Source organism: Physeter macrocephalus, chromosome 8 (assembly GCF_002837175.3).
Source record: "Physeter macrocephalus isolate SW-GA chromosome 8, ASM283717v5, whole genome shotgun sequence".
Lineage (NCBI taxonomy): Eukaryota > Metazoa > Chordata > Mammalia > Artiodactyla > Physeteridae > Physeter > Physeter macrocephalus.
The window spans coordinates 123744767-123758912 of record NC_041221.1 but is presented as its reverse complement, the minus strand read 5'-3'; the positions used below and the strand labels follow the sequence as shown (position 1 = coordinate 123758912).

Genomic DNA, 14146 nt, shown 5'->3' with positions numbered 1-14146 from the left:
TTCTCCAAAGAAGATATACAGATTGCCAACAAACACATGAAAGGATGCTCAACATCACTAATCATTAGAGAAATGCAAATCAAAACTACAATGAGGTATCACCTCACACCAGTCAGAATGGTCATCATCAAAAAAATCTACAAACAGTAAATGCTGTAGAGGGTGTGGAGAAAAAGGAGCCCTCCCGCACTGTTGGTGGAATGTAAAATGATACAGCCACTATGGAGAACAGTATGGAGGTTCCTTAAAAAACTAAAAATAGAGCTACCATATGACCCAGCAATCCCACTACTGGGCATATACCCTGAGAAAACCATAATTCAAAAAGAGTCATGTACCACAATGTTCACTGCAGCTCTATTTACAGTAGCCAGGACATGGAAGCAACCTAAGTGTCCATCAACAGATGAATGGCTAAAGAAGGTGTGGCAGATATATATATACAATGGAACATTACTCAGCCATAAAAGGAAACAAAACTGAGTTATTTGTAGTGAGGTGGATGGACGTAGAGTCTGTCATACAGAGTGAAGTAAGTCAGAAAGAGAAAAACAAATACCGTATGCTAACACATATATGGAATCTAAAAAGACAAAATAGTTCTGAAGAACCTAGGGGCAGAACAGGAACAAAGACGCAGACATAGCGAATGGACTTGAGGACACGGGGAGGGGGAAGGGTAAACTGGGACAAAGTGAAAGAGTGGCACGGACTTATATATACTACCAAATGTAAAATAGATAACTAGTGGGAAGCGGCTGCATAGCACAGGGAGATCAGCTCGGTGCTCTGTGGCCACCTAGAGGGGTGGGATAGGGAGGGTGGGAGGGAGAAGCAAGAGGGAGGAGATATGGGGATATATGTATATGTATAGCTTATTCACTTTGTTATAAAGCAGAAACTAACACACCATTGTAAAGCAATTACACTCCAATAAAGATGTTAAAAAATTTTTTAATAAAAAATAAAGACTACGTCAATTTTAAGTAAAACTAAAGAAGTACTTCACTAACATGAGTCACTTAAACAAAAAGTTAGTTCTATGGCCTAACATGCAGCATGACGAAACTAAGACTCCATAACAAATACAATTAAGATATACAGTACGAAAAATATACGGCTTTTTTCTTTTTGGTGATCTTTTTAAGGTTAAAATTTATCAACCAAAGAAGATATCCCTCAAGATATATTATTTATCATAAAATCTGATACCAGTAATGAGTAGATGAAAGGATCATTCCCCATCCCCCTGAAATTTAGAGAGAAATTTAAAACTATTCTGGCTGAAGGAGGTGCTTTTCTATTTCCTAAGAAGTGAGCTCCTCAAAACCCCCAGGGCCCTGCTTAACATTTTTTAAAAACCACTAACCTGAAGTTAACCAAAAAACCTGCAAAGGTGGGAACATAACTACCAGGCTAAGAGGGAAACAGTCCTGGACCTGAGTCAGAAGACGTAGCTACCAAATTTCAGAGCCTACCACTATTTAACCACAGGTAAGTCTGAGTCTCTTCACCTGTAAAACATCCATACCTAGCATAATCAAGTGGATTAAGCACCAGCCACATCCCCCCACCCCCCAAAAGACAGGGAATTGTAAAATTGAGGAAGAGGGGATAATTAGAATACGATTTATTAGATGGATAAAAGTAGTAAATGTCAACTCAGAGTAAACACAGACAGGCCTATTTTTGGAAAGGTACCTATTAAATGGTGCAATGGAAAAGAGATTGTTAAATTCTTTTCTTTTTTTCAAGAATGCACTTATTCTCACAGCCTTTCTCTGAAAGGCCAAAAATTCTTTTTTTTTTTAACATCTTTATTGGAGTATAATTGCTTTACAATGGTGTGTTAGTTTCTGCTTTATAACAAAGTGAATCAGCTATACATATACATATATCCCCATATCTCCTCCCTCTTGCGGCTCCCTCCCACCCTCGCTATCCCACCCCTCTAGGTGGTGAGGTTGTTAAATTCTTAAAAGAAAATCTTTGAAGAGAGTGAGGTGTAAAGGGAAAAACTGGGAACTATGAAAGAAACCCATTTATCAGCCTACATTCTCTGGGCCGGTCATTGAACTCAACCAGGTCTGTGGTCAGACTGAATGAACTCAAAGGTCCTTATCCTTCCAGCTCTACTGTTACATGAAAACTTCAAAATACTATCAGGACAAAATAGGTCCACAATAATTTTTAAATTTATATTGTGAGTAATAAAGTAAGTACACATGATAGGCATTGTAAAAACTTCTGTTTTTTAATTAACTTTTTTTACATCACCCTGTTTTACATAACTCATTGCTTTCTAAATTCCTACAATAAATGTCTTCAGTTTTACAATCAGAAAAGGATATTACTAAAACCAAAAGAAAAAGAAAGCTTAATCAAGAATAAAAAAGTTTACTCATGTGGAAAATTTAAAACAACAAAATTTCCTCCCTTAAGAAAAACAGAAGCTGAAGTTACTTCCCAAGTAATTAAGGTGAGTAGATTATCAAAACATTCTGCATACTTATATGGTTGTATATGTACTTTGTGTGCACATCGACATCACCCTTAGACTAAAAACCAGATTTCAGGCAGTGTCCACACCTGCTTACACTGCACTCAGAGTGCACCATCACATACTGACAGGCACCCATCAACACAACCAGTAACAGTCAAGCAACAGTTAGGCGTGCCAATGAATCAATGAGTCACTAAATTCTTAACTAAGACGCAAATTGATGTTACTTCCCAAGATACTAACTATTGGGTATTCTAAGCACGGAAAGAATTTGTCTAGAAACACAAAGCATTTACCACCCACACAGAATTTCTGCAGGTTTTTCTTCATTATGGTTTCTAAATGTGATGAAAAAGAGTACGTTGGAAAGAGCACTATGTGGAGATCAGGCTGCTGGATGGGTCAGAAAACCTGGGCCCTGGGGTAAACCCAAGGAATAAGCCAGCAGGTTGCAGCCTCAAGGGCAGCTCTGAGTAATCTATTAGGTCAGGAACAACAGTCTCTGTTCAGAGGATGCTTATGAAATGACGAATAGAAAAAAATCTGGACAGCACTGTGAAACCAGAATTCAGGAAAATACTATCCTCTCTGAAAAGTGATTTCAGGCAGAGCTGAGCAGGGAGACTACCGTGGTGGAGGTGGCCTTCAAGTACAACTCCCATGCTTACTTACCTCTTTCTGAAGATTAGAAAGCTGAGATGAGAGACTCTCAATTCTCATACGACTTTCCATCAGTTCTTCCCTGGCACTATTGACAGTAGATGTATTCATCTCTGACGACAGTCTGGCATTCTCAAGCTAAAAAAAGAAGCAGACCATAACCAGTTTTATCTAGTGAATTACAGCAAACAAATGAGGAACCATGATTCATCTCAAGGCATCTCATTTCAAACCTAAACCCTGCCAGTAACTAGTTGATGAAACAGGAAAAGCATCATGAAGTTTGCTGATGTGCTATGAATTACCTTAAAAGTCTTTCTGCCTTTTTGGCTCAATTCCCAATATAGGAGCTTAACAATGCTGATATACCTGTGCCTTTACCCAAAATTTAGTGTTTCAGTATTTCATCCATTACATCTCTAATGTCTCAGATAACACTGCTAATAAGGAGACTGGACAGGAGCAATTTAACTGTGGTGGCATTTGTAGGAAAACAAGCATCATATGCCCCTAACCCACCAAATCTGATACAGAATATAAAGCAATAAGCAGAAAGTACTAATTTAGAGATTATTTCAAACCAAATAGACACACTTCCTTTCAGAAGCAAAAAACAGCTCCTCTGGTAGAAACAATATCCCGCTCCTCCAAATGCCCACAGCATTCTGTTCTGCATGTGTCTCAGGCATGTTTTTTATGTATGTCTCCTCCCTGGCTCCCTTTGAGGCCAGAGTCTCTGACCAACTGATCCTTACTTTAGCTCCATCACTGCCCAGCACAATGCCAGCACTGAGTAAGTGTGGAACAACTAAACGTGGGGATTAAAAGATCTCTCCCTCTCACCAGGCAATTACTACTTCATAACGTGGATTAAAAGCAACATGAACAATTTGAGGCCATGCAATGGAAATTATTTTCAACACCTCTATGACCCTAATTTTCTAAGTCTTCCACTAATAACTCTTTTTAATCAAATCATGTAACATTTAACACATTAGGGTAAAATTATTTACTATGAAAGCCCGTACTCAGTGATTTAATAAATTTTTGCATGGTCTCCTAATACAAGAGAGAAGTTTCTATAGTCTTTTCTTAACGAATAATTAGTGGCAGAGGAAACTGCAGACACTATCCATTTGGCCTTTGTTCAAAAAAGTCCAAAGTGTACTGGTCACAACCTATGTACAATGATGACATGGAAGTCAGAACCAGATGCAGTCCAACAAGATTAGTACTTGTTACTGAAGAAAAGCTATTTTCAGATGGCTGGAGTTTAACTAACATGACTTGACATGAATGATCAGTGGGACAAAGAGAAAAACCTTACCTTTGATAAAAGTGGAATAACCCTACTTTCTTTGAATAATCTCTAATAACATTTACTTTATAAAAAACTGCTTTCTTTAAAAAAAATCCATTTTTTATATTCATGGAGACTAAGGGAATTCATTTAAGAAAACTAGAACAAACCAAACATCAAGTCATGTTCTCAGGGAGACTATGAAACAGAGGCTTCAAGTGTGTAAAGCCATCCCTGGAAGAGTCTGCTCACTTTGGCGTGGTAAGTCTGCTCCAGCTCTTCCTTGTACAGCTTGACTTGGGCATCGTGTTGCTCTCTCATCTCATGAAGGGCTTGAGCCAGCTTGTACTCATACTCAATCTGACGCCCAGAATCCACCTCTACCAAGCGCGTTTCATGCTTCCTTCTGGTCTCATTAATCTCCTAGGGGGAAACAAAATGACATAAAACCAAGTTACTTACCATACCTGCACTGGTACAAGTCTGAGTGACATCAAGGCCATCTGAGGTATTACACACCAAGCTCCTCATGTTTTTTCCTAGGGCAAGTATGTGAATAGATACTTTTTTGCCTTCATTTTCAAGTGAGAAGATTTTTGAGATGGAACTAATGACAGAAATGGTAACATCTCAAGCCCTAGGAATTTTATGTTTCTTTTCAGTAGCATACCTATTTATTTCTCTAAAGGCAAGGAATGGCTGGAAGACTTACTAAAGTACCATGTAATCGTCGATAACTAGGTACACTGAATAGCACGTAATTATTTTTCTAAATTGTACTGATGATACTAAGGACAACTCTGAAAAAAATCTACACGGTAAGTTAGAAACTTATCAGCAAAACTTCAACTAGAAGATTTATATATAATAAAACTTTTCTTAGGCATACTAAGATGCAATAGACAGAGCAAGCTAATTTACATGACTTATCCTAACAGCTGGTAGTGCTAAGGTATCAACATCAATTGATACAGAATCTTACTGACAATATTATGTTGCTATCTCAAGTACATATGACAATTCACTAGTAAAGAATAGAAATAATAGGCATAATCCTTCACGTTATGTTTTAAGGAACTATCCAAACTAGAATGGCTAGGAACACAAGTCCAAGAATAAAATTTTCATTCTAGCTTCTAGCTCTGAAAATACAACACATCTATCTGTCTTTAATGGCAATAATTAAAGAGGCCACAAGAGGGGGATATAAGAAGAACATGTTCTGTATCATCTTACAGCATGTAGTTTTTCTTTGCATTTCCTCATTTTTCTCTTAACCAGAGGTAGATGCACTCGATAGAATCAGAAAACCAGGGTTCAAATTCCAGTTCTGCCATTAATCTCCCAAGGCTCACATCTATTTCATGACGCAAATGATACTTAAATCATGAAAATATGTAAATGAAAGGTTTAGTTCAACAAATATTGAGTACCTACTAATCATTTTGCCCTTTGTCTGCCTCCTTTCCTCTTCTTGTTTTTTTCTCCTCTTTTTTACCCCTAAACTGTTCATAATACGGAATTTAGGTATATTTATTGCATAGAATTTTATTCTCCACGTAAAAAAAAGAAATGAGGAATATTTTAAATTCATCCCCAAAAAGGCAAAACCCCAAAATTCAAAGTTGCTACCCGAACATTCTAAAAATACTAAATTACTTTTTACTGACACCATTTTTCACTTAATATTTTATGTAGAATCAGTGACTAACAAAGAAAAAAATACTCAACTCCTGGTTTAAAGATGCAGGAGTACACACAGCGTCAAAAGTAAGAAATAATAGATCACGGACAATTTTTTAAAAATTTTGTTTAACAAAACAAAAACGTAGGTCACCTTAATATAAAGATACTTCAATTTATAAGCAAAACTGTAATTAATAATTATACGACAGGGACTTCCCTGGTGGTGCTGTGGTTAAGAATCCGTCTGCCAATGCAGGGGGACACAGGTTCAAGCCCTGGTCCAGGAAGATCCCACATGCCGCGGAGCAACTAAGCCTGTGTGCCACAACTACTGAAGCCCGAGTGCCTAGAGCCCATGCTTGGCAACAAGAGAAGCCACTGCAATAAGAAGCCCGCACACCACAACGAAGAGTAGCCCCCGCTAGCTGCAACTAGAGAAAGCCCGCGTGTGGCAACGACGACCCGATGCAGCCAAAAATAAATAAATAGATTTATTGAAAATAATAATGATAATAATAATAATAATAATATGACAGCATTCACTATAGTTTACAAGAAGCTATCACACACAATATTCCACTTTGATCCTCACCACACCTTGAAGAAAAAATAGCAGGTACTGATATTTCATTTTTAAATAGGAAACTGACTCAAGAACTGTCCAAAGTCTGGCTGCTTATCCAGTGAGTGCACTTTGCCCCCACAATACCTAGTTTAATACTATATTGTCATAAAAATGGTCAGATTATTATTATATTATTTTTTCTCCAAATAAAAAAAATTATTTAACTTCTACAATAAATTTCTATTTTAAAAGCATTGTTAGTCACTGTTCTCAAAATTACATTACTTTTATTTTATTTTATTTTATTTTAGCGATATGCGGGCCTCTCACTGTTGTGGCCTCTCCCGTTGTGGAGCACAGGCTCCAGACGCACAGGCTCAGCGGCCATGGCTCACGGGCCTAGCCGCTCAGCGGCATGTGGGATCTTCCCGGACCGGGGCACGAACCTGCGTCCCCTGCATCGGCAGGTGGACTCTCAACCACTGCGCCACCAGGGAAGCCCTACATTACTTTTAAAAACATTATGTATCTAACTGCATGTTCTCTAACCTGGGTGAATTCCAACCCTCTTCAATTTTGAGAAAATATATATTCCCCTTTCTTCAACTGTATTACAGTATACTTCTTTTTTGGCAAATGTTGCTACATTCACCCCTCAAGGCTTAACCAGAAGTTACGGTTTATAAATGATACTGTTAGATATACATATATAACTATAAGTGCTCTGGGTAACCAGCCCCCAGTGGTTGCTGCCTCCCAGTATTCACCTGCTGTGTGATCCCCCTTCCATAGTGCATCTTGCCTGGTCTGTGTGATGGGGAGTCCAGGGTATATCACTTTGGGATTCGTTTATAGAAGTTAATGTGGCTTGTCTTGCTCTCTCTCTCTCATCACTCACTCGAAGAGTCCTATCATGAGCAGCCCTATAGAGAAGCCCATGCTGAACTGATACCTCTGGCCAACAACCTATGAATGAACTCCAAAGCGGTTCCAGCAGCCCAGTCTGAAAGCCTGACTACAACCTCATGAGAGACCCTGAAACAACCATCCAGTTAAGCAGCTGTCAGATCCCTGACCTTCAGAAACTGTGAGATAATAAAAGTCTGTGGTTTAAGTTACTAAGTTTTGAAGTAATTTGTTAGGTAAAATATATAACTAATACAAATGCAGAGGTTGATAGTAATTAACAGCTGTAGCCAAGCCTTTTAAAGTTAGATGGAAGTAAAGACTTTTAAGTTTACCATAGCACCCTGAGTTCTTCCTCGCAGTCTTTTAGCAGCAGTGCCTTAAATAATTTGCCTACAAAATTCTTCCCATTTTTCATACGTATAGCTTATAACAAAGCCTTTTGGGATCCCTCCATTCCTTAAAAAAAATAAAATTATATATAATTACCTCCTCATACATGTTTTTACGAAACTCCAAGTCCTCAGTAAGGCTCTGACAGCGATTCTCCAAATCCACTTTAAGTAAAGTTTCATCTGCTAACTGTTTTTTTGCAGCAGCTAAAGAGGCTTCCAACTAATATAAGGAAAAAGAATTAATGAAAATTATACAGCAACCATTTAGCAATGAATTTAATAGATACCTACAGATTGAATCAAATCAAGTATTACAATTTCTATATATTTGTTAATGTATGAGAGTGCCTCATGATCACATTTATCACAGAACTGTGGGTTCAACTGCTGGTCCCACCCACAGAGTGTCACATCAAAACACCTCTCAAATTTGGTAAACGGCAACAGGGAATGAACGGAAACCTATGACTTAAATTTCAAAACTCAAACCAACGATTTTAGCTACCACTTTCATTTTTTCCTGTGTGCAGAGCACCATTATGACACCTTCTCTCTTCTTACCTCACATTTGGTACAATAACGAAATAGGCTGTGAGAGCAAGAAACAGAATGAGCATAAGCACAGCAGAGAGGATGAAGAGCATCAACAAGATCTGCATAATCCAGACACAAGGACTGAGAGGTGAGGGTGCTTTACAGGTTAGCTAGTTCAAGGCTATCCTTGCAGGTGAACCATCCCCCAAAATAACTTAATAAATTTTTAAAAGTAAAAAGCATAAAAGAAATTTTACAATCAATCGATCAAGACAGATGGGGCAATTAACCTGCCAAATATGGCTCAAGAGCAGAGTTTACCTTACCTGGGCAATCTGATCCTTCAGATCCTCCAAATCGCTCTCTAAACTTTTTTTATCACTAAGTGCAGTAGCCAGAGCGGCATCTTTCGAATTCAGCGCTGCTTCATATTCTCGAAGCTTGATCTGGGCTCCATTAAGATCAGATTCTTTCTTAGCATAACTGCAAGAGATTTGAAAAAGTGCAAGAAATCAAATTATACCTCTGACTTGAAGCCTTCTCCCTCCCTGCTAAAGGGGGAAATAAAAGAAGAGGCAATTTAAATAAAGGCTGCCATAACCTACTAAAATTACAGGAGCAATTCAGGAGCACTATATCTAGAGTTTTTGGTGAATAATAACTTTCTCTTTCAATGATTTCCCTTCCCTGATTAGGAATGACTCTAGGTCTAAAATGTCCATAGGCCCAACGTACCAGAATCCTGGTTGTCTCTGAGGGAGAACACAAGTCCTCCTTTTTCTATAAAGAGGCATCTATATGCTTCACTAAAACATGTTTGAAGAAATGGAAATTTACTATTTTTATATACAATGAATATTATGCAACAAGATGTACAGGAGACATAAATCAAGATAAACAATGAGATTAAATAAGTGAAAATGAAAAGTTACTTTAAAAAATAATTTTATGACTTGATGATATATAGAAACTCCTTTGACATTACCTATGAATTAACTGACCCCAAGCTTGCAAGTAGTTTCCATTTCTTACATAAGAGGTGATTTTAAAATTTCCTTAACTACAAATAAGGGGCTTCCTAGTATTTTGAAGAAAAGTTAATTTTTTCTGTTTATACTATTAACTACCCAAGAATGAAACTGAAATTAAGGTTTCTTTTACTTCTAAATATCACTTTTTATTAAATGGAATTCTACATTATAAAATTAACGTTCCTTAGGATATATTCTGTCAAATAATTATATTTTAAAGATCAGTATTTTTTAATCCAAATAAGTCCATTATCATTAATTAGTCATATGGGAAAAGCCTTAATAACATAAAAATTCTTGATAGCTGTTCTTAATTAAAACTGATATTACAGACAAGTATTTCTACTACTGATGTTTGAGAGTGGGCTTAACAGAGGAATCTTTAGTTAACAGAACTTTTAAAAAATATTTTAATATTATAATAAAATGAAGAAAAGAACTATCCAAAAGATAAGCAAAGGCAGTTTGAAGAGAAGATTTAATAGTACTCATTTCTTACTCATTTTGGTATTATACAACAACTACGTATACACATAAAATCTCAGCAGTCATATCACAATAATTTTTTTCTTAAATCTTGTATTTTTAAAAACCACAAGATGGCAGCCTTTCCCTGAAGACTTTGTTTAGGAAGGGGGGGCGGGGGGGGGAGGACAGGGACACATGGACTGTTGGGGAAAAAAAAATTCCATACAGTCACTACTTTGTAACAAAACTGCCTAGTTCATACAAGTGCTGGGTCTGAAAGCTAGGAACACCATAGAAAAGAATCAGTGCTTGTGGAGGAGCTATTACTTTACCTCACTATATAAATGACCAGAGCTGACAGGGAAAAATACCATAATACTTTCTATTTTAAAGCAAAATAATATTTTATAGAGAATTACACAATATTTACAAAAGCTACTTACTCAAAATTACTTACTTAACAGTTACAAAAATTCTACTGCACCACTGTCTAATATTTAAGTCTCAGATCATAATGTGGTGCTTCTCAACGTGGTGCCTCAAGGCAGGAGAGTGAACCTGTGCTTCCCAGAAACCAAAATGGCCCACCAAGAAGGATACTGAATTAAAAAAAAAAAAAAAAAATTCACACCAATTTTACTGGCTACTGCATGTTCTGTCTGTTTGATTTCATTGGCTTAATAGATAATAATACATGTCATGATTCCAAATTCAGAATGTTGTAGCACAAGTGAAATTACTGCGCAATGGTCTTGCGGAGTGTAGGAAATTTGAGAAGCCAAAAATTAGGACAGTACACCTAAATGGCTAGAATATGGTGATTTCTTCAACAAAAATCAAGACCAGGTAAGAAAAGGAGTGGTGGACTAACGGGATGAGTAGGATATGCTATTATCCTATTGTGATAGGTACCCTCCAGCCCTGCAATGGTACCAGCTGAAATCTGATATCAAGTTCTTAGTCACTTATACCACTGTTACTCTGTAAAAATATAAATTGTTCCATTATACATTCTTTCTTAAAGTTGAAACTTTTACATTACTGAAAAAATTAAGCAGATATACATCAGAAGACGGAAGAGGGAAGAGATATGGGAACATATGTATAACTGATTCACTTTGTTGTAAAGCAGAAACTAATACACCATTGTAAAGCAATTATACTCCAATAAAGATGTTTAAAAAAAAAAAAAGCTAACCCCTTATACGCCCTGGTTTGAGGGAAGAGAGTCGAAAACTACTTCTGCACCTGGCACATACTTATATTGCACTTACCATACTGATCCTATCTATTTGTGGATATACTTAGCTACCTTGAGGGCAACGGCCATGACTTATTATTCTTCTATCTTCTGTATAGACAACCTGTAGACGATGAGTGATTGGGTAATTTTTAAATGAAAATCCCCCATACACTCCCCCAAAAAACTCACGCTGCTTTTTTTATGCGATGTAAAATATCACATCTTTTCCTACAAGAAAAAATAAACTGTGACACTTCTATGATCTCTAAAATTCACATTCCTAGATGTCCTCCTTATTACCTTGCCAATTTCCGAGGCTAGATGGGGTCATGAAAAAAAAATTTTTGCTTACACTCAAGTCTCCATCTGCTAAGAAGCCACAAATCAGTAAGTTTTATATGCCATACAAGCACAACAAGGACAAACGTGGGCCAAGCAGCAAGTTAACATCTTGAACATAACTGTTGTCATAGTTTTCTAATTGCATTATTATTTTTCATTCATTAAAAATGATGCAGGTAGGGCTTCCCTGGTGGCGCAGTGGTTGAGAGTCCGCCTGCCGATGTGGGGGACGCAGGTTCGTGCCCCGGTCCGGGAGGATCCCGCATGCCGCAGAGTGGCTGGGCCCGTGAGCCATGGCCACTGGGCCTGCGCCTCCGGAGCCTGTGCTCCACAACGGGGAGAGGGCGCAGCAGTGAGAGGACCGTGTACGGGGGGGCGGGGGGGATGAAGCAGACTGGTTCAAAATGGCAGAGTAGAAGAACGTGCACTCACTCACTCTTGCAAGAGCACCAGAATCACAACTAACTGCTGAACAATCATTGACAAGAAGACACTGGAACTCACAAAAAAAGATACCCCACAACCAAAGACAAAGGAGACGCCACAATGAGACAGTAGGAGGGGTGCAATCACAATAAAATCAAATCCCACAACTGCTGCGTGGGTGACTCACAAACTGGAGAACACTTATACCACAGAAGTCCACCCACTGGAGTGAAAGTTCTGAGCCCCACGCTGGAGAACACTTATACCACAGAAGTCCACCCACTGGAGTGAAGGTTCTGAGCCCCATGTCAGGCTTCCCAACCTGGGGGTCTGGCAATGGGAGGAGGAATTCCTAGAAAATCAGACTTTGAAGGTTAGTGGGATTTGATTGCAGGACTGCGACAGGACTCAGGGAAACAGAGACTCCATTCTTGGAGGGCACACACAAAGTAGTGTGCGCATCGGGACCCAGGGGAAGGAGCAGTGACCCCCATAGGAGACTGAACCAGACCTACCTGCTAGTGTTGGAGGATCTCCTGCAGAGGTGTGGCGTGGCTGTGTCACACCGTGAGGACAAGGACATTGGCAGTAGAAGTTCTGGGAAGTACTCCTTGGCGTGAGCCCTCCCAAAGTCTGCCACTAGCCCCACCAAAGAGCCCGAGGAGGCTCCAGTGTTGGGTCGCCTCAGGCCAAACAACCAACAGGGAGGGAACCCAGCCCCACCCATCAGCAGACAAGCAGATTAAAGTTTTACTAAGCTCTGCCCACCAGAGCAAGAGCCAGCTCTACCCACCACCAGTCCCTCCCATCAAGAAACTTCCACAAGCCTCTTAGAAGCAAGAAGAACTACAATCCTGCAGCATGTGGAACGAAAACCACATTCACAGAAAGATAGACAAAATGAAAAGGCAGAGGACTATGTATGAGAAGAAGGAACAAGAGAAAACCCCAGAAAAACAACTAAAGGTAGTAGAGATAGGCAACCTTCCAGAAAAAGAATTCAGAATAATGATAGTGAAGATGATCCAGGACCTCGGAAAAAGAATGGAGGCAAAGATCGAGAAGATGCAAGAAATGTTTAACAAAGACCTAGAAGAATTAAAGAACAAACAAACAGAGATGAACAATACAATAACTGAAATGAAAAATACACTAGAAGGAATCAATAGCAGAATAACTGAGGCAGAAGAACGGATAAGTGACCTGGAAGACAGAATGGTAGAATTCACTGCTGCAGAACAGAATAAAGAAAAAAGAATGAAAAGAAATGAAGTCAGCCTAAGAGATCTCTGGGACAACATTAAACACAACAACATTCGCATTATGGGGTCCCAGAAGGAGAAGAGAGAGAGAGAAAAGGATCCAAGAAAATATTTGGAGATTACAGGTGAAAAACTTCCCTAACATGAGAAAGGAAATAGCCACCCAAGTCCAGGAGGCACAGAGGGTCCCATACAGGATAAACCCAAGGAGAAACACGCAGAGACACATAGTAATCAAGCTGACAAAAATTAATGACAAAGAAAAATTACTGAAAGCAGCAAGGGAAAAACAACAAATAACATACAAGGGAACTCCCATAAGGTCAACAGCTGATTTCTCAGCAGAAACTCTACAAGCCAGAAAGGAGCGGCATTACATATTTAAAGTGATGAAAGGGAAGAAGCTACAACCAAGACTACTCTACACAGCAAGGATCCCATTCAGATTCGATGGAGAAATCAAAAGCTTTACAGACAAGCAAAAGCTAAGAGAATTCAGCACCACCAAACCAGCTCTACAACAAATGCTAATGAAATTTCTCTAAGTGGGAAACACAAAAGAAGAAAAGGACCTACAAAAACAAACCCAAAACAATTAAGAAAATAATAGGAACATACATATCAATAATTACCTTAAACGTGAATGGATTAAATGCTCCAACCAAAAGACACAGGCTTGCTGAATGGATACAAAAACAAGATCCATATATATGCTGTCTACAAGAGACCCACTTCAGACCTAGGGACACATACAAACTGAAAGTGAGGGAATGGAAAAAGATATTCCATGCAAATGAAATCAAAAGAAAGCTGGAGTAGCAATAC

At 38.5% G+C, this 14146-nt stretch overlaps 1 protein-coding gene across 1 annotated transcript in view; it reads right to left on the bottom strand.

Annotated features, from left to right (window-relative positions):
- Nucleotides 1-14146, bottom strand: part of LMNB1 (lamin B1) — a 64397-nt gene that overhangs the window by 21598 nt on the left and 28653 nt on the right. Inside the window, exons 3-6 of the mRNA XM_024120630.3 lie at nucleotides 8876-9032; nucleotides 8110-8235; nucleotides 4716-4886; nucleotides 3176-3301 (exon numbers count right to left, since the gene is read on the bottom strand). Of these exons, the coding sequence (XP_023976398.1) occupies nucleotides 3176-3301; nucleotides 4716-4886; nucleotides 8110-8235; nucleotides 8876-9032 (580 nt within the window). The remainder of the gene's footprint in view (nucleotides 1-3175; nucleotides 3302-4715; nucleotides 4887-8109; nucleotides 8236-8875; nucleotides 9033-14146) is intronic.